Source organism: Daucus carota, chromosome 5 (assembly GCF_001625215.2).
Source record: "Daucus carota subsp. sativus chromosome 5, DH1 v3.0, whole genome shotgun sequence".
Lineage (NCBI taxonomy): Eukaryota > Viridiplantae > Streptophyta > Magnoliopsida > Apiales > Apiaceae > Daucus > Daucus carota.
In genome coordinates this window covers 40534381-40554015 of record NC_030385.2, presented here as the reverse complement: position 1 = coordinate 40554015, position 19635 = coordinate 40534381, and the positions used below count along the sequence as shown (strand labels likewise).

Genomic DNA, 19635 nt, shown 5'->3' with positions numbered 1-19635 from the left:
ACGCAATGCCATTTTTTATAGGATATCTGCTCAGCATTTCACCAGTCTCCAGCCAGCAGTTAGGCGATATTTTGCTGATCAATTATCTCGGCCGCCTGCAAGCAATTATTACTTTGGTCTTCCTTCAACACTGGCCAGCTAGCTAACTGGTCAAGGAAAATCTGTGGGGTCGGAGTCGGTTTTTCTTCTTCTTTTTTTTTTTTTGATAGAGTGATATTGTCAGTTTTTGGCAAATATGTCTTTTTTAGCATAATTTGAGAATAATAAGCATTTCCATATTCGGTAAACACTCCATATATTTTCCAAGAGAAACCTACTCGACATAATCATATTTGGTATCCATAATTGTAGCTAATTAAACAATGACTATTATAGAGACACATTTGAGTTTGTTTTCTAGATTATGTTTGATCAGTATTTAGCATCTCTGTATAGTTGTTGTATATATGTGGTGAGTGCCGTAGTTTTGTTATTTAATTTTTCTTTTTTGCTACAGATGTACTATGTTTTCCCATCATGCAGATAAATTCTCCTTTTCCTTTATTGCTATAGATAGATTCTCTAATTTAAAAAAAAAAAAAAATCATCAAACTCCATGTTACATGCATCGATGTTAATTAAATAAATAAAAAGAGGATATTGTTGTCACGAAGCGGCGGCACCCGCCAACTCGCCATCTTAGGGTTTTTCTTCTTTTTTTTTTAAACTGATAGCCATCTTAGTTGATTTAGTGGACATAAATATCAGTAAATACTTACGCCGGCTTGCCTGTATAGGATTAAACCAGTTCCCACAACTGCACCACGGAGTGTCTATATATAGAGGGCTTCCAGGTGTATCATATTCAAACTGCAACACACAAAGAAAACACCTGCATTCTACATCTTAATCAAATATATAGAAATATGGCGGCTAGTAGTTTATCAGTTGAGGAAATAATGAAAAATCAGAGAGCTAAAGGTCCAGCCACAGTTCTGGCCATTGGAACTGCTGCTCCTCCTAATTGCTACCCCCAGGCTGACTATCCCGACTTCTACTTTCGTGTCACGAAGAGCGAACATATGACTCAACTCAAAGAGAAGTTCAAGCGAATCTGTATGTCTATAGTGTTAATTTATGTCATATATGTATAATTAAATATTTTTTCTGCACATTTTTAAATATTTACTATGATATATATATTGTTTTCCAATACAATTGTTTCCTAGCTGAATCATTGCTTGCATGAACAATAAATACATGCCTTTATTTATCATGTGAAAAATATTGCTTTCGAGGCCCTTTCTATAAAAGTTTGGCTTTCCCCTTTTGATGTTGATAGTGTATGCATGTGTGTACTGTGCACAGGTAACAAAAGCAAGATAGAAACACGTTACCTGCATATTACAGAGGAAACCCTAGAAGAAAACCCTAACATGTGCCACTATTCGGCTCCCTCGTTCGACGCTCGCCAGGAAATTTTGAGGATGGAGGTTCCGAAGCTCGGAAAAGAAGCCGCTGACAAAGCCATCAAGGAGTGGGGACACTCCAAATCAGAGATCACCCACCTCATTTTTTGCACCACTTCGGGCTACGATATGCCCAGTGCTGACTACCAGCTCACTAAGCTCCTGGGCCTCAATAATTCAGTGAAGCGCCACATGGTCTACTTGCAAGGTTGTTTTGCAGGTGGGACGGTTCTTCGCCTGGCGAAAGATCTCGCCGAGAACAACAAGGGTGCACGTGTTCTCGTGGTTTGTTCCGAGATCACAACCATCACGTTCCGAGGGCCTCATATTCACTCTTTACTCCCTCAAGCACTCTTCGGTGATGGGGCCTCGTCGGTGATTGTGGGGTCTGATCCGGACCCTCTCACCGAACGTCCACTTTTCCAGATTGTATTCGCAGCCCAACACCTGGTGCCTGATTCTGAAGACACGGTCCGTGGGAAACTGGGAGAGTCTGGCTTAATGTTCTTTCTAAAAAGGAACATAACCACGTTGTTTGCAGGGAATATGGAGAAGATACTTAAAGAGGTTTTCGAGCCCCTTGGCATAACTGACTGGAATTCTCTGTTTTACATAACGCACCCTGGTGGCCCAGCCATCTTGAACCAGGTGGAACATGTGTTGGGTCTAAAAGAAGAGAAAATGTGGGCGTCTCGGTATAGAATCTACTCACGATTTACACACACAGCTGATATAAGAAATGGAAATAAGCAAAGAAAACTTCTTATTAATTCAAGCAGCAGACGTGAAAATATATAGTGCAGTACAAGCTAGAGAAATTAAACTCCTAACACAACTCTACTATCAGTTCCCAACTTCTATCTCAATTCTAATATCTTTATCTATTTCCTACTACTAAGCTACTGTCTCTATCACTAGAATATAGCTCCAACAGCTACAATTTTATTTAAAATATCATGTTTAGATTAAATAAAACCAACACATTCCCTCCTAATCTAAACATGTTATCTGCTGCTATACGCTCAGACTTTTATTCAGCAAGATTTTCAACCCCAATCAACGCCTTCATCTCTTCAAACTTAACTCTTCCCAGTGCCTTAGTTAAAATGTCTGCCCTCTGCTCCTGCGTGCCCACATATTTAATCACTAGTTCTCCTCGCTCGATGCACTCACGAATGAAGTGAAAACGAACATCTATGTGCTTACTCCTTCCGTGCAGCACAGGGTTCTTCATCAGCTCAATCGCAGATTTATTATCAATACACAACACCACTGCTCCTACTTGTTGCCCAGAAATCTCTCCCAGCAGCCCACGAAGCCAAATACTCTGACAGGCTGCTGTAGTTGCAGCCATGTACTCCGCTTCGCATGAAGAAAGTGCAATGACCCTCTGTTTTTGTGAAGCCCATGAGATCAAGCTCCCATTCAAGTAAAAACACATGCCGCCCGTACTGCGCCGATCAACCACGTCACCTGCTAGATCACTGTCTGTGTAACCGGTTATAACTTTCTTGGTTCCATTCCTTGCATATGCCAACCCGTGGTTCACAGTACCCTTTACATACCTCAGAATTTGCTTTACTGCTTGTTGATGTTTGACAGTGGGTCTCTCCATGAATCTACTAACAACCCCAACTGCAAATGTTATATCCGGTCGCGTGTGAGTTAAATATCTCAGGCTGCCAACAACACTCCTGTACTCAGTCGAATTCACTGGTTGTCCGTCTTCATCTTTATCTAACTGTAATTTCTGATCCATTGGACTCCTGGTTAAGTTACACTTCCACATTCCCGCATTTTCTAAGATTTTTTTAGCATAAGCAGACTGTTTCAGTGTTGTGCATGCTTTTCCTTGATGAACTTCGATTCCAAGATAATATGACAGTAGACCCAGATTATTCATTTCAAACTGCTCGTTCATTTTCTTCTTAAATAACTCGATCTCCTCTTGATCCGATCCTGCAACCAAAAGGTCGTCTACATACACACCTATGATCACAACATTCCCATTCTGGCACTTTGTATAAACAGCCTGCTCATGTTGGCACTTCCTAAATCCCAAGTCTCTCAAGCATTTGTCCAACCTTGCGTTCCAGGCCCTCGGTGCTTGACGTAACCCGTAAAGTGCCTTCAATAACCTATACACCTTTCGTTCCTCTCCCTTTTTCTCGAATCCCTCTGGTTGCATAACATACACTTCTTCAAGTAGTTCTCCATTTAGAAATGCTGATTTTACGTCCAAGTGGTGCACCTCCCAACCTTCTTTTGCAGATAATGCCAGCAACAAACGTATTGTTTCAAGTCGAGCCACAGGTGCAAACACTTCGTTGTAGTCAATTCCCTTTCGCTGCACATAACCCTTCGCGACAAGTCGAGCCTTGTGCTTCACCACGTTGCCTTCCGAATCCTTCTTCAATTTAAATACCCACTTTAGTCCTATAGGTTTGTGCCCAGGTGGAAGATCCATAAGCACCCAGGTGTTATTCTTTTCGATAGTTTCCATCTCCATGTTCATGGCGTCCTTCCATTCCTTCTTCATGCTAGCTTCTTGATAGTTCATTGGTTCCTCGACCTTTAACAACATAAGTTCATCCAACATTTCTATGACTTCAGTCTCACTATACAACTCGTCTAATCCCCTGTATTTCCGAGGTTTACTCGCAGGTGTTGCAGCAGACCTCTCTACAGACATGTCAGCGCCTCTGTTTTCTATCATACGCACAGGGGTTGAGCAAGTTTCCCCAGTCTCAGTACTACTGTCTTTCTCAGAATTATCTTCAATCATTGTGATCAATCCAGGAATGTTCACGTCTTGTTCATTCTTCTCCCACGACCAATGTTCTTTCTCTCGAAATACCACATCTCGACTCACTTGTAGTTTCTTTGTAACCGGATCATATAGTCTGCAGCCCTTCGTTCCCGGTTCTCGCCCAAGGTACACAACTCTTCTTCCTCTATCGTCCAGCTTACTTACATGCACAGATGGGACCTTCATGATAGCTATACAGCCAAACAACCTGATGTGTTTCAGGTTTGGTTTCCTGCCTCCCCAAGCTTCATATGGGGTTGTTCCATTCAAAGCTCTTGTTGGCAAACGGTTTAGCACGTATACGGAATGCCTTACTGCCTCCCCCCACATATACGATGGCAACTTTGATTCTCTCAAGAAACTTCTGGTCATCGCTGCTACTGTTCTATTCCTCCTCTCGACCACCCCGTTTTGCTGCGGAGTATACGGAGCAGTGTATTGTCTCTCGATACCCATTTCTTCACAATAGGATGTGAATTCTTTTGAACAAAACTCACCCCCCCGATCCGTTCTCAACATCTTTATGCTTTTCCCTGTACCTTTTTCGACCACTGCCTTATATTTTTTGAACATACCAAATGCATCACTTTTCTCTTTTAGCAAGTATACCCACATTTTCCTGCTATAATCATCCACGAATAATAAAAAATAACGATTACCTCCGGGAGTCTCAGGCATGATAGGGCCACATATGTCTGCATACACAAGTTCAAGGGGGGTCGTTGTCTCAAAACTCGTATGAGATGGGAAAGAGGTCCTAGCCAGCTTTGTCATCAAACATCCTTCGCATTTTTCTTTCGGTTGGACCATTCTTGGAATTCCGTGTGCCATTCCTTCCCTTGACATGAGTTCCAGAGCTTGAAAATTTACATGTCCAAGTCTTGTGTGCCACATCCACGTATCTTCCTCATTTTTTGAAAAGAAACACATTTGACTGCTCTCCTCGAGACTTATCTTATAAAGACGGTTCTCAGTTCTTTTCACCTTCATCAATAATCGACCTTGCTCCTCATACACCCACAGATAGTCCCCTTCCAATATAACTTTATTACCCGCTTCTGAGAGTTGACCCAAAGATATGATATTGTTACATAAAGTAGGAATGTAGTATACCTCATTTAGCATTTTCTCCTCCCCATTCTTGCACTTAAATGCCACCACTCCCTTGCCTTTGATATTCACCGTGGATCCATCACCGAACTTGACTTTTCCAGTTACACTCTCATCCAACTCCTTAAACTTTCCCCGTTGTCCAGTCATGTGATTGCTCGCACCATTGTCCAAATACCAGATTAATGAGTCTCTGTGTCCCTCGGCCTTGTCTGTTAATTTTGGAGCCACCATCTCTTCATTCAGTAACATCATGTTCTTTCTTTCAACCTTGTCAACCTCAGCAATCAGCAATGCTGGTTCGTCTCCCTGAATTTGAGAGAGATTCACTTCTTTTTGGACCTCTCTTCCCCGTCGAGGCTTGCGACATTCGTATGCAAAATGTCCAAGTCCTTGACAATTAAAACATCTCAGTTTGCTTCTATCGCGTCCTCCTCGATTTGCTTCTCTTCCCCGGTTCTCGTTAATGTTACGAGTTCCTTCGCTGTTTTTCTTCATCCACTCTTCACGAGTTAACAACAGATGTCCCTCACTGCTGTCTCTTTTCCTCCACTCCTCCTCTGTCAGCAAGAGGTGCCCCTGGTTTGTTTCGCTTGACCCACGCATGCGTTCCTCGTGAGCCTTCAAAGAACCAACGACCTCTTCTACAGACATCTCCTCCAACTTTCCAAACTGCTCAATAGCGGACGCAATTTGGAGAAATTTCGAGGGAACTGCCCTGAGAAGCTTCTTCACTACATAACTTTCTTCCATTTTTTCCCCTAGTGCTCTGATATTTGAAACCAGACCATGCAGCTTCAGGTAAAAATCGTCCAGCTGATCACTATCTTTCATACTCAAGTTTTCAAATTCACCTTTCAAAGTCTGGGCCTTCGCCTTCTTCACCTTATCAGCTCCCAGACTCATTGTTTTCACAGCATTCCAAGCTTCCTTCGATGTCTTCTTGTCAGCGAGTGCCAGGAGCAGATCCTCCGGAATTCCCTGGTAAATCACAGCCAATGCGCGCTTGTCCATCTTGTCATCAACTACTGTTTTCGGGTCCTTGGGTTCAATGGCGTCCCACACGCCGTGTGCCTGCATGAACACCATCATCTTCTGAGCCCACGCAGCATAATTGGTTTTGGTCAGCATTGGGTAGCTCAGCCCGATCCCATTCTCTTTTGACTTGTTTGCTTCCATGGGTGCACTGATTGAAAACTCAAGCTCTGATACCACGTATAGAATCTACTCACGATTTACACACACAGCTGATATAAGAAATGGAAATAAGCAAAGAAAACTTCTTATTAATTCAAGCAGCAGACGTGAAAATATATAGTGCAGTACAAGCTAGAGAAATTAAACTCCTAACACAACTCTACTATCAGTTCCCAACTTCTATCTCAATTCTAATATCTTTATCTATTTCCTACTACTAAGCTACTGTCTCTATCACTAGAATATAGCTCCAACAGCTACAATTTTATTTAAAATATCATGTTTAGATTAAATAAAACCAACACTCGGAAGGTGCTGAGTGAGTATGGTAACATGGCGGGTGCATGTGTGTTTTTTGTTATGGATGAAATGAGGAAGAAATCAATGAATGATGGCAGGGCAACTACTGGCGATGGGCTCGACTGGGGCGTCGCTTTCGGCTTTGGTCCGGGTTTTACCGTCGAAACCGTGGTGCTGCACAGTATGCCGGTTACCCATTAAGATGCGAAGTTATCAAATTACCTTCAAATTTCAAAATCAAATCTACCAACTTCTGACTGCACATTAGTGATTAATGTGGTATAATTTACAATAATCATGGAGTCTTGGTCAAGATTTGTTGAAGTTCAAAATAAAAATGGGTCTGTATGTGTAATGTATAATAATGTATCGACCTATAATAATACGTTGTGTTGTAATAGTTTTGCGCATGTATTATGTGCACAAACTTGTTTAATGAAAGGCAACTGTTTTTCCCATAATGAAAGTGTGGCATTTACTCTTAGTGAGTTTTTAAAAAAATAACTGATTCAATGTACGTATGAATGAGATGCGTGCTCTATTTAAGTAGCTAGCTGGATGAGCGTTAATTAGCTGTGTACAACAATTTTAAGTATTACACTAAATAAGAATACACTAAGATTAACTGATTCCAGCAAGTGACATCCATAACTTATGAACTTGGACCTCCCTGGATCATTTCATCATGCTAGTTATGCAAGTTGGAGACTAGACATGCAGGACAGTTATCGGGACGTACACATTATTTGACATCCTTTCGATCGGGAGATGCAGTGTATCCACGAAATGCTCTGTTCTTTGTTATTGACTGATTGTTTTAGCCGCCTGCAAGCCACACATGTGTTGGTAAATATTTATCATCCCATCACCTAGGGGTGTTAACGAAACGAATTCGAAACGAATACTATAGTTTTTGTATTTGTATTCGGTTTAAATATACATATTCGGATTTGTATTCATTTATTATCCGAATAGTTATTTGTATTCATATTCGTATTCGGTTAAGTTCACGAACTATTCATATTCGTTTAAGGCACTCATTTAAAAGAAAATAAAAAAAAAATAACTAAACTGCTGACACGTGACAAAAGTTATAAACTCCCATATTTCACCAATTCAAGCAAACTATAAAAAGTAAGTACTAATAATACAGACTACAGCCATCCAACTCAAATTGTAACGCCTGTAATATTTGACTTATATATATTACAGTATTTCATTTTGGAGATATATTAAATTTCGTGTTTTAATTGTCAAATTATGTGATTTGACTCGTTTATCGTTACGTGACTTTCGTATATCGTTAGAATGTACTTATATGACTTTTGGCGAATAATTCTCGCTACGCGATTAAATAATATTACTAGTTGCGACGGTTTTGGCTTTACATTAATAAATGTGATCGTTGCCGTTACCCGATTAAATAATAGTAAAGATATATGCGATTTAATGATATTTGATAAATTGCGAGTAGCCGATAAACTTTAACTTGTAAAATAGCGTCTTAGTGTATATATTCTTCTCGAGATTTTACGTGTATTGTACTCGTGCTTTATATTTATGTGAATGTGTATATTAGAGCTCTACTTGTAATATTTCTTTTAAAATTCATTTCTTGTCCAAAATTTGTGAAAACTATTTTATTAAACTTCTAAAATCCCATACTATTTGTGATATTAATTTCATGATTTATAGATTTGTACTTTATTTATTAAAACTCTTTCTTTTAATACTCTTTTAATCACACTTTTATTAATTATCAAAAGTCTAGTCTACCCTTGCATGCATTTTACACTAACACTAGCTAGAAGGATTGATTGGTCATTTCTACATTCCACTACCACATCTTGGTCAAGTCAAATGGTCAAGAATGCTTGAACACTCCACCACACTCCACTCATTCTCACACACCAACCAAATCAAAACCCTCTTCTCTCATCTCTCTCTTCTCTCTCCCTCATCTCTCTCTCGGCCGAACCATACACACCACCATTCTCCACCATTTTTATTCATTTTCTTTAACATTTCAAGCTTGTCAAGTCAAGAACTCCACCATTCAAGCTTGCATCTTCATTTTGAGGTTAGACCTTTGGTTGCATGTTGAGTTTGGAGCCGAAATAGGGCCTTGGTTCTTATGAGCTTAGGGTCTCTATTTTGGTGGCTCCTAAAGATGAACTTGAGATGATCTTGGATGGGTTTATACCTCTATTTGACCAAGGCATCCTCTTGATTCATCACATTTGGCAATGACTCTCAAGAGGAGCCGAATGTATATATGTATGTGATGATCTTGAAACTTCATGATTTTGAGTTGGTTTCTTGTATATTCGAAAGGTATAATGATTTGCTGAGTTTTTGGTGTGATTTCAGCCCTTGCATGTTAGTATTTTGATGTTATATGATGAGATAAGGCTATGTATAAGAAACTCTAGTGATGCATGTTGAGTTATTTGAAAACCGAGTGTTAAGCTTTGGAATTTGAGTTTTGTACATGATTTTGAGTAATGCATGCCATGTTCTAAGTGTTAAAATGATAGTTTATGGTGTGCATGATGATATCTAGTAGTAATCAGTAGCTATTATGTGAATACCATGTTGATATACTCGAAAATTTGCTCATATATGCTCCCTGAAATTCTGCTCTGTTTTTGCTCTACAAATGCCTCGGGTTTATGCTTATATGAGGTTGGATTTTGTGATATCTTGCTTGGAGTAGCTAGTCAGTAGGTGCATGTATATTGTAGGGTAGGATTTGAGGCTTGGTTTGTTGGTTTGTGGTGTTTGGAGGGTGTTAAGGTGGAAGGAGACACACACACACCATGGCAGATTTTTGCACCCTAGAAACCATGAGAAATAGATGTGTCATGCTTAGGCCCTCATAGGCCCAAGTCTCCTGGAGGTAGGACTTGATGTATACAAGTCTCCAGTAGCTTTAGAAGTCATAAAAACCATCATTTACATAGATGCACACACACATTTCAGGGTACACCCCAGAACAGGGCACATTTGGGTCAATTGCACTTTTGTATGTTAAACACCTTGTCAATGAGGAGGCCCTCATGGGGCCTTGATTTAGATGAACTTAGGGAAGTGTTAGGAAGCTATTTGAGTCATTGGATTGGTGTAGTGAGTGAGTTTAGTGAGTCTCAAGTTGGTAAGTTCATGGCAGTCCCCACAGCAGAGCAGGGTGCTCTGTGCCAAATTTGTTTAGAGGCCCAAGGAGGCCTGAGCAAGGCCTTAGTGTCATTCCAAGTGCACAACTTAGATTTAAGTCTTAAGTATCCATTAGAGTCACAATTTCACCAAGGCACATAGTGGAAACACTTGTTTTTTGCCAAAACCCCCAAGAGGTGCCAAACTGCCAAGGCAGAATGGTCACTTTGGTACACTAGTTTTTAAGGACCTATATAGGCAAGGCCTTTGAGTCACACCACTTCATAATGTTAGTTTAAGATTGTGTCAACCTTTAGAAATTGGTTTGGAGTCAATACCCTAAGTGGAGATGCCTCATTTCCACTAAAGAACACAAGTGTCACACATGGAGTCACATTCTAGTACCAACTTAGGGTGCATTGCATTTTAGTGTGTCATCAGTGAGGCCTTGACCTCATATTGAGTCCATGAGTTAGTTTAAGTCAATTCACTTAGTGTAGATGCATTCTTTTACCAAGGCACTTCAAGTGTCGCCAAGGTAAGCATACTAGTAAGTCACTTAGGTTGCACTTCACATGTAAGTCTTGGGAGGTGGGGCACAAGTGTGCCTTACTATTAATTGATTAAGTTGAAGTCAGTAGAGTATAGTTAGGAGGTATTGGTCTTAGACCTTATGTGTTACTTGACTAAATGCTTAAGTGACTTAGGTGTAGTTAGAGATTCTTAAGTGATAATATTTAAATGATAAAGTGCCATGCTTTACTTGCTATGTGTATTACTTGATGATCATGCTACTTGCTTTAATTAAGTTTAAGTGTATATTGTATATATATGTATATGTTATATATATATATATATATATATTTATACGCGAAAGGGTAGTTAGTGACGAGGATACTACTAATTATAGGTGCAAGTAGGAGGCCAGGCAAGGAACCCCTAGAAGCATCTATACAGGAGTTTAGTAAGCTTTACCCAGGCAAGTGAAACTCTTCCTTTATACTTGCTTTATAATTGTATACCCTGTGAACGTTGAATTACTGTTATTTAGGGTTGAAATACCTTATTACCCCTTGTGATCATGACTTTGGATTCCAATAATACCCTTAACACTTGAATTACCTTTTCATGTGATATTACCCTACACCCACATGATTATACTCCAATAGTCCTTGATGAATAATGAGAACTTTATACCCCACATTAACCTGAATTATCTCATTTGGAACCCTGATCTTAATAACATTTCCTATTTCAGAAAGATCACTTGTATTTTGAAAACACCCTTGCTTATAACTTGTCTTTGATCAAGACCCCTTTTTGAAAATGATTTGATTTGAAATGACCTTAAAAGGAATTGGTTAATAATTTATTTAGACTGAGGCGCCAGTCAATTATTGCGGCATCAGTAGCGGGGAGCCTGATGTCTGTTTATGGCCAATGTGTGCCGAGGATCCTCCCTGGTTGAATCACTTTATGTGGTTCGGAGCTTGGTGTGGGCTGATCACCCCCTAATGCTCATAGCGCTGTGTGTTTCCAATTCCAATAAATTGATATCCCACATTGCTCCTTTACTTGTGTTTATACCTTGTGATATCTGTCGTTGCTTTTGCACTTGATTATAATGCATATTGTGAACTGTTTTATTACTACTTTCACTTGCTGAGCTTTTTGCTCATATATATTGTTGTTGTTATAACCCTTCAGTGAAACCCGAGAATGGCCCGTTTCAAGCAGACCGCACGTAAGACCACTTCAGGCAACGGGATTGCTTTCCGCCGTATGATGGGACAGGTTGGGAACTCGTAGTTCCCTAGTTAATTTCTTTTGAACTTTTGGGGTTTAAAACTTGTAGTAATGACTTAGACTTAAGTTGGATTTCAATTTGGTTGTAATAACTTTAGTTGTTGTTCATACTCATTCCTGGTGATCCCGGGATTGTGGATTAGACTTGTAGATTAATCTTTATAACTCTGTAGTTTAATTATATATATCGATATGCATGCTTTAGTCGGTTATTTAAGTTGGGTCCGTCACAGTTGGTATCAGAGCGACAGGTTTGAGTCACTGAACAACATAGGATAAATGAATATAAGATAGGATTTAGAGGTTAAGATGAACTTAGATCATGTGGGACTTGGGGCGTTAGAATCTTTTAAGTTTTCTCACCCTTTTGACTATAACCGCGTATATATATATATATATAACTGTTGGCAGGCATCGTCATCTTCTAGTCCCGGATTCCCGACTACTGTTCCGTTCCCGCTTTACGAGCAGATGGTGAGACTTACTGACCGACTCGAGGGCCAGAACACGATTCTCCAGCACCGGATTGACCAGCTGTACCGTGAGGACTTTGATGATGAGGGCAACCGTCCCCGTTTGATTGCTAGGGTCGAGGAGATCATCCGTATGGCCGAGGACCGTTTGGCAGCTATTCCACCCTACCGCGAGCGTGAGAGCCGTATCACTTTGACCTCCATTACTGACGAGCTCCGCCGTGTGATTAGCAGTCTCCGTGAGCCAGTTGCCAGTCCATCAGCTTCACCAGCATCATCACCATCCCCCTAGACTATTCCTTAGTCTATTTTATTTCCGTTATCATGTTATCCGTACTTTGACTTTCCATTTCGTACTTGTACCCCTGGATTGTTTCGGGAAGACTTTTATTTGCACTTTATTTCCGTTCGTACTGATCCGTACTTATCATTTGAACTAATGTTTAATCTCGCACTTTGACCATTTATCTCATTTTGTCATTACACGTGTACCATGCTTAGACAGAAATTGCCATGTTAAACCTTTAGAACTTGACCATGATTAAACTTTTCCAATATACCATGATATGACTTTGACCGAATAATTGTACCTTTACAATATGATACCTTAGACTCTAATAATACACACACATACCATGATGCCATAATAATTACCATAGACCGTTACCATGTGAATAACTCTCGAATAATACCTTTGTACCCAATATTCCCTTTGATATAACTTGTATGCACATATTGAACTGTGAATAAGCTTTTCTTGTCTACATTCAGAATCATGCCTCCTCGAAGAACCCGCAACACCACCAATGAAAATACCGAAGAACCACCACCAACCTTGGCTCAACTTATGCAACTTCTTCACCAACAATCTGTTACCCTTGCTCAACAACAACAATTACTCCAACAACAACTCCAGCAACAACAACAAGCACCACCACCACCTACTACTTTCAAATCTTTCCAAGCTGTGAAACCACCCGAGTTCCGAGGAACTCAAGACCCTGTTGAAGCTCAATCCTGGCTAAAGGAGATGGAGAAGGCTTTCACCTTGGCTGTTGTAACTGATAATAAGAAAGTTGAATATGCGTCATATTTTCTGAAAGATGAAGCGAACTACTGGTGGGAGTCAGCCCGTGCTTTAGAAGAAGGTGAGGTTATTGCTTGGGATAGATTCAAGAGGATTTTCTTAGACAAGTACTTTCCAAGGTATATGCAAACTCAGATGGAGTTGAAGTTCTTTGAATTGAGGCAAGAGGGAATGACTGTTGGGGAATATGAAAAGAAATTTACAGAATTAGCAAGGTTCGTGGGAGATTATGTGGACACGGACGAGAAAAGAGCGAAGAGATTTCAACAAGGATTGAAGCCTTGGCTACGAAGCAGAGTGGCTGCTTTTGAATTGGCCACATATGCTGAAGTGGTCCAGAAGGCAATGGTGATTGAAGGAGAAAGTGATCAGAACCAGAAGGAGAAAGATAACAAGAAGAGAAAGTTTGTGAGTAAAGGTGAAGGTTCGGCTCAAGGGAGCCAAAGTGGAAAGAATTTCAAGAAGTTTAGAGTTCAAAATCAAGGAGGTCCCCGAGGATTCAAGAAAGGTGATAATAGGAATGTGAAGAAGATTCAAGGACCGAGTGGTCAAAGGAGTCAACAAGCAAATTCAGAATGCAAGTTCTGCAACAAGAAACACACGGGAATTTGTAATAAGGCTGATATTGTCTGTTTCAAGTGCAACTCGAAAGGTCATTATGCAAACGAGTGCCAGAACCCGAAGCCTTCTGTTACATGTTTCAAGTGTGGAAAGACCGGTCACATGTCAAGAGATTGTAAAGCTCCTGGAACTAACAAGTTGATGCAATTGGCAGCTACCCCTTACAATCAAGGAATGACATCTTCTGCTCCGATTCTGCAACTACCTTCTACTCAAGTTTTTGAGTCTGCAACTCCTGTTTTCCATCCCTCTTATCCGGCTCAAGCAAGGACATTCAACATGAATATCAAAGATGCTGTTCAGAGTTCTGAGGTTGTGGCAGGTACGCTTTCTGTCAACAACATCCATGCTAAAGTGCTATTTGATTCTGGAGCTACTAGATCTTTCATATCTGAATCTTTTGTTGGCAAGTTGAATTGTGCAATTGAACCGTTAGTTGAACCCTTATCTATCATTGTTGCTAATCAAGAACAAGTATCTGTTAGAAGTATTTGCCCCCGATGTACGATAGAGATTTCTGGTTTTAGTTTTCCTGCTTCCCTTATACCTTTTCGATTAGGAGAATTTGATGTTATATTAGGTATGGATTGGTTAGCAGAAAATGGTGCTCAAATAGACTGTAAGAAGAAGAAGATAATTCTTAAGTCTCCTCAAGGCAAGAAAGTAGAGTTTAAAGGGCAGAAACAAGCTAAGACATTTTTGACGATAATTGAAGCTAAGAAGTTGTTAAGGCAAGGTTGTGAAGGTTATTTGGCTCATGTGATTGATAGATCTAAAGAGACGCCGAACATAGAAAGTATTCCGATAGTTAATGAATTTCTTGATGTATTTCCTGACGATCTTCCTGGATTGCCTCCCGACCGTCAAATTGAGTTTTCTATAGACTTAGCACCCGGCACGGAACCAGTTTCAAAGCAACCGTATCGAATGGCGCCGGCAGAAATGAAGGAGTTGGCCAAGCAATTGCAAGAATTGTTAGACAAAGGAGTTATAAGGCCGAGTGTATCCCCGTGGGGAGCTCCAGTTCTTTTTGTGAAGAAAAAGGACGGAAGCATGAGATTGTGCATCGACTATAGAGAATTGAACAAGTTGACAATCAAGAATAGGTATCCTTTGCCTCGAATCGACGACTTATTTGATCAACTCAAAGGAGCAACTTACTTTTCGAAGATTGACTTGCGTTCGGGATATCACCAATTGAAGATTAAGCCGGAAGACATTCCAAAGACAGCTTTTAGAACTCGGTATGGGCATTACGAGTTTCTAGTTATGGCATTTGGATTGACAAACGCACCAGCCGCCTTCATGGATTTGATGAACCGTGTATTCAAGAAGTATTTAGACAAGTTCGTCATTGTATTCATCGACGATATTCTCATATACTCGAAATCTGAAGAAGAACATGCTGAACATCTGAGGATAGCTTTGGAAACATTAAGAAAGGAGAAGTTGTATGCAAAGTTCTCAAAATGTGAATTTTGGCTACGAGAAGTGCAGTTTTTAGGGCATATTATTGGAAGTGAAGGTATTCGAGTGGATCCAGCAAAGATAGAAGCTGTGATGAATTGGGAGAGGCCGAAGACCCCAACTGAAGTTAGAAGTTTCATGGGATTGGCCGGATATTATCGAAGGTTTGTGAAAGACTTCTCGAAGATTGCAGTACCGTTGACAAGATTGACTCGGAAGAATGAGAAGTTTGAATGGACCGACAAATGTGAAAAGAGCTTTCAAGAGTTGAAACAGAAGTTAGTCACCGCTCCAGTTCTAGCTTTGCCAGATGATCAAGGAGATTTTGTTATCTACAGTGATGCGTCGTACAAAGGATTAGGTTGTGTCTTAATGCAACACGGGAAGGTGATAGCCTACGCGTCAAGACAACTCAAGCCACACGAACAAAGATATCCGACTCATGACTTGGAATTGGCAGCAATTGTGTTTGCTTTAAAGCTTTGGAGACACTATCTTTATGGCGAGAAGTGTGAAATATTCACGGATCACAAAAGCTTGAAGTACATTTTCACGCAAAAAGAATTGAACATGAGGCAGCGAAGATGGTTGGAATTGATTAAAGACTACGACTGCACGATTAACTATCATCCCGGAAAGGCGAATGTAGTAGCAGATGCGTTAAGTCGCAAAGAAAGGTTGAATATGTTGACTATGGCTCAAGAACTATCACAGGAATTTGAGAAGATGGGAATTGAAATTCGAGCTCCTAGTGCACCTACAGAAATGATTTGTACCATGACTTTTCAGCCTGAATTGATGGAGAAGATAAAGAAGTGCCAAGAAGAAGTGATGAATGAAAAGATGAATGAGTTAACCGGAGAAGAAATCTGCACACAGAAAGACAATCAAGGAATCTTGAGGTTTTCATTAAGAATTTGGATACCAAATGTGGAGGAATTGAAGAGTGAAATCTTGAAGGATGCTCACAATTCAGAATTTTCTATTCACCCCGGAAGCACAAAAATGTACCAAGATTTGAAGCAAAACTTTTGGTGGCCAGATATGAAGAAGGAAATTGCTCAATGGATCAGTAAATGCTACACTTGTCAAAGAGTAAAAGCTGAACATCAGAAGCCAAGTGGATTGATACAGCCGTTAGAGATACCAGAATGGAAGTGGGAGCACATTGCAATGGACTTTATAGTCGGATTGCCAAGAACGAAATCTAATCATGATGCTATTTGGGTAATCATTGATCGATTGACCAAGTCGGCTCATTTTCTGCCAATTAACGAGAGATTCTCAATGGACAAGCTGATTCACATGTATTTGAAAGAGATTGTTACTCGTCATGGAGTTCCAGTATCTATTGTGTCAGATCGAGACCCTCGTTTTAACTCGAGATTTTGGAAGCAATTTCAAGAACATTTGGGAACCCGACTCAAGATGAGTACTGCCTATCATCCACAAACGGACGGACAAAGCGAGCGTACAATTCAAACTATCGAAGACATGTTAAGATCTTGTGCTTTGGACTTCAAAGGAAATTGGGACGAGCATTTGCCATTAGTTGAGTTTTCGTATAATAACAGTTATCATGCCAGCATTGGAATGCCTCCGTACGAAGCTCTTTACGGAAGAAAGTGTAGATCACCGATATATTGGGATGAAGTTGGAGAAAGGAAAGTAATTGGTCCAGAATTGATCCAGCAAACAAAAGAAGCAGTAGATGTGATCCGAAACAGATTGATTGCAGCTCAAGATAGACAACGAAAGTATGCTGACCCGCACAGAAAGGATGTTGAATATGAAGTAGGAGAAGCCGTTTTGCTAAAAGTGTCACCTTGGAAAGGAATAGCCAGATTTGGAAAGAAAGGGAAATTGAGTCCAAGATTTATTGGTCCTTTTGAGATTTTAAGCAGAATTGGGAAAGTGGCGTACGAACTAGCCTTACCGCCTCAAATGCAGCACGTTCACAATGTTTTCCATGTCTCATTGCTTAAGAAGTTCAACCCCGACACCAAGTGCATTATAGAGAATGAACCAGTTGAGATAGAGCCCGATTTGTCTTATATCGAGCAACCGGTTAGCATTCTAGATAGAAAGGATAAGGTGTTAAGGAATAAGACAGTTCCTTTAGTTAGAGTTTTGTGGAGAAATCCCAAAGTTGAAGAATCAACGTGGGAATTAGAAAGTGATATGTTAGATAAGTATCCTCATTTGTTTACTTAGATTCTGGGGTCAGAATCCTTTTAAGGGGGAAAGGATGTAACGCCTGTAATATTTGACTTATATATATTACAGTATTTCATTTTGGAGATATATTAAATTTCGTGTTTTAATTGTCAAATTATGTGATTTGACTCGTTTATCGTTACGTGACTTTCGTATATCGTTAGAATGTACTTATATGACTTTTGGCGAATAATTCTCGCTACGCGATTAAATAATATTACTAGTTGCGACGGTTTTGGCTTTACATTAATAAATGTGATCGTTGCCGTTACCCGATTAAATAATAGTAAAGATATATGCGATTTAATGATATTTGATAAATTGCGAGTAGCCGATAAACTTTAACTTGTAAAATAGCGTCTTAGTGTATATATTCTTCTCGAGATTTTACGTGTATTGTACTCGTGCTTTATATTTATGTGAATGTGTATATTAGAGCTCTACTTGTAATATTTCTTTTAAAATTCATTTCTTGTCCAAAATTTGTGAAAACTATTTTATTAAACTTCTAAAATCCCATACTATTTGTGATATTAATTTCATGATTTATAGATTTGTACTTTATTTATTAAAACTCTTTCTTTTAATACTCTTTTAATCACACTTTTATTAATTATCAAAAGTCTAGTCTACCCTTGCATGCATTTTACACTAACACTAGCTAGAAGGATTGATTGGTCATTTCTACATTCCACTACCACATCTTGGTCAAGTCAAATGGTCAAGAATGCTTGAACACTCCACCACACTCCACTCATTCTCACACACCAACCAAATCAAAACCCTCTTCTCTCATCTCTCTCTTCTCTCTCCCTCATCTCTCTCTCGGCCGAACCATACACACCACCATTCTCCACCATTTTTATTCATTTTCTTTAACATTTCAAGCTTGTCAAGTCAAGAACTCCACCATTCAAGCTTGCATCTTCATTTTGAGGTTAGACCTTTGGTTGCATGTTGAGTTTGGAGCCGAAATAGGGCCTTGGTTCTTATGAGCTTAGGGTCTCTATTTTGGTGGCTCCTAAAGATGAACTTGAGATGATCTTGGATGGGTTTATACCTCTATTTGACCAAGGCATCCTCTTGATTCATCACATTTGGCAATGACTCTCAAGAGGAGCCGAATGTATATATGTATGTGATGATCTTGAAACTTCATGATTTTGAGTTGGTTTCTTGTATATTCGAAAGGTATAATGATTTGCTGAGTTTTTGGTGTGATTTCAGCCCTTGCATGTTAGTATTTTGATGTTATATGATGAGATAAGGCTATGTATAAGAAACTCTAGTGATGCATGTTGAGTTATTTGAAAACCGAGTGTTAAGCTTTGGAATTTGAGTTTTGTACATGATTTTGAGTAATGCATGCCATGTTCTAAGTGTTAAAATGATAGTTTATGGTGTGCATGATGATATCTAGTAGTAATCAGTAGCTATTATGTGAATACCATGTTGATATACTCGAAAATTTGCTCATATATGCTCCCTGAAATTCTGCTCTGTTTTTGCTCTACAAATGCCTCGGGTTTATGCTTATATGAGGTTGGATTTTGTGATATCTTGCTTGGAGTAGCTAGTCAGTAGGTGCATGTATATTGTAGGGTAGGATTTGAGGCTTGGTTTGTTGGTTTGTGGTGTTTGGAGGGTGTTAAGGTGGAAGGAGACACACACACACCATGGCAGATTTTTGCACCCTAGAAACCATGAGAAATAGATGTGTCATGCTTAGGCCCTCATAGGCCCAAGTCTCCTGGAGGTAGGACTTGATGTATACAAGTCTCCAGTAGCTTTAGAAGTCATAAAAACCATCATTTACATAGATGCACACACACATTTCAGGGTACACCCCAGAACAGGGCACATTTGGGTCAATTGCACTTTTGTATGTTAAACACCTTGTCAATGAGGAGGCCCTCATGGGGCCTTGATTTAGATGAACTTAGGGAA

General features: G+C 39.8%; 1 protein-coding gene across 1 annotated transcript; it reads left to right on the top strand.

Moving 5' to 3' along the window:
• The first annotated feature begins 837 nt into the window (after positions 1–837).
• On the top strand, positions 838–7325 carry LOC108223087 (chalcone synthase 2). The gene is made up of 3 exons (XM_017397154.2): positions 838–1095; positions 1348–2137; positions 6852–7325. The coding sequence occupies exons 1-3, from the start codon at positions 906–908 to the stop codon at positions 7063–7065; spliced, it is 1194 nt and encodes a 397-aa protein (XP_017252643.2). The 5' UTR covers positions 838–905; the 3' UTR covers positions 7066–7325.
• Positions 7326–19635: the final 12310 nt, after the last annotated feature.

What these genes read in the sequence shown, in the direction of transcription:
- LOC108223087 (XM_017397154.2), top strand. Translation starts at nt 906, where the DNA reads ATGGCGGCTAGTAGTTTATCAGTTGAGGAAATAATGAAAAATCAGAGA. An exon ending in AGAGAAGTTCAAGCGAATCT is followed by an intron (nt 1,096 to 1,347) that starts GTATGTCTATAG and finishes TACTGTGCACAG; the next exon opens with GTAACAAAAGCAAGATAGAA. An exon ending in AAAGAAGAGAAAATGTGGGC is followed by an intron (nt 2,138 to 6,851) that starts GTCTCGGTATAG and finishes TATCATGTTTAG; the next exon opens with ATTAAATAAAACCAACACTC.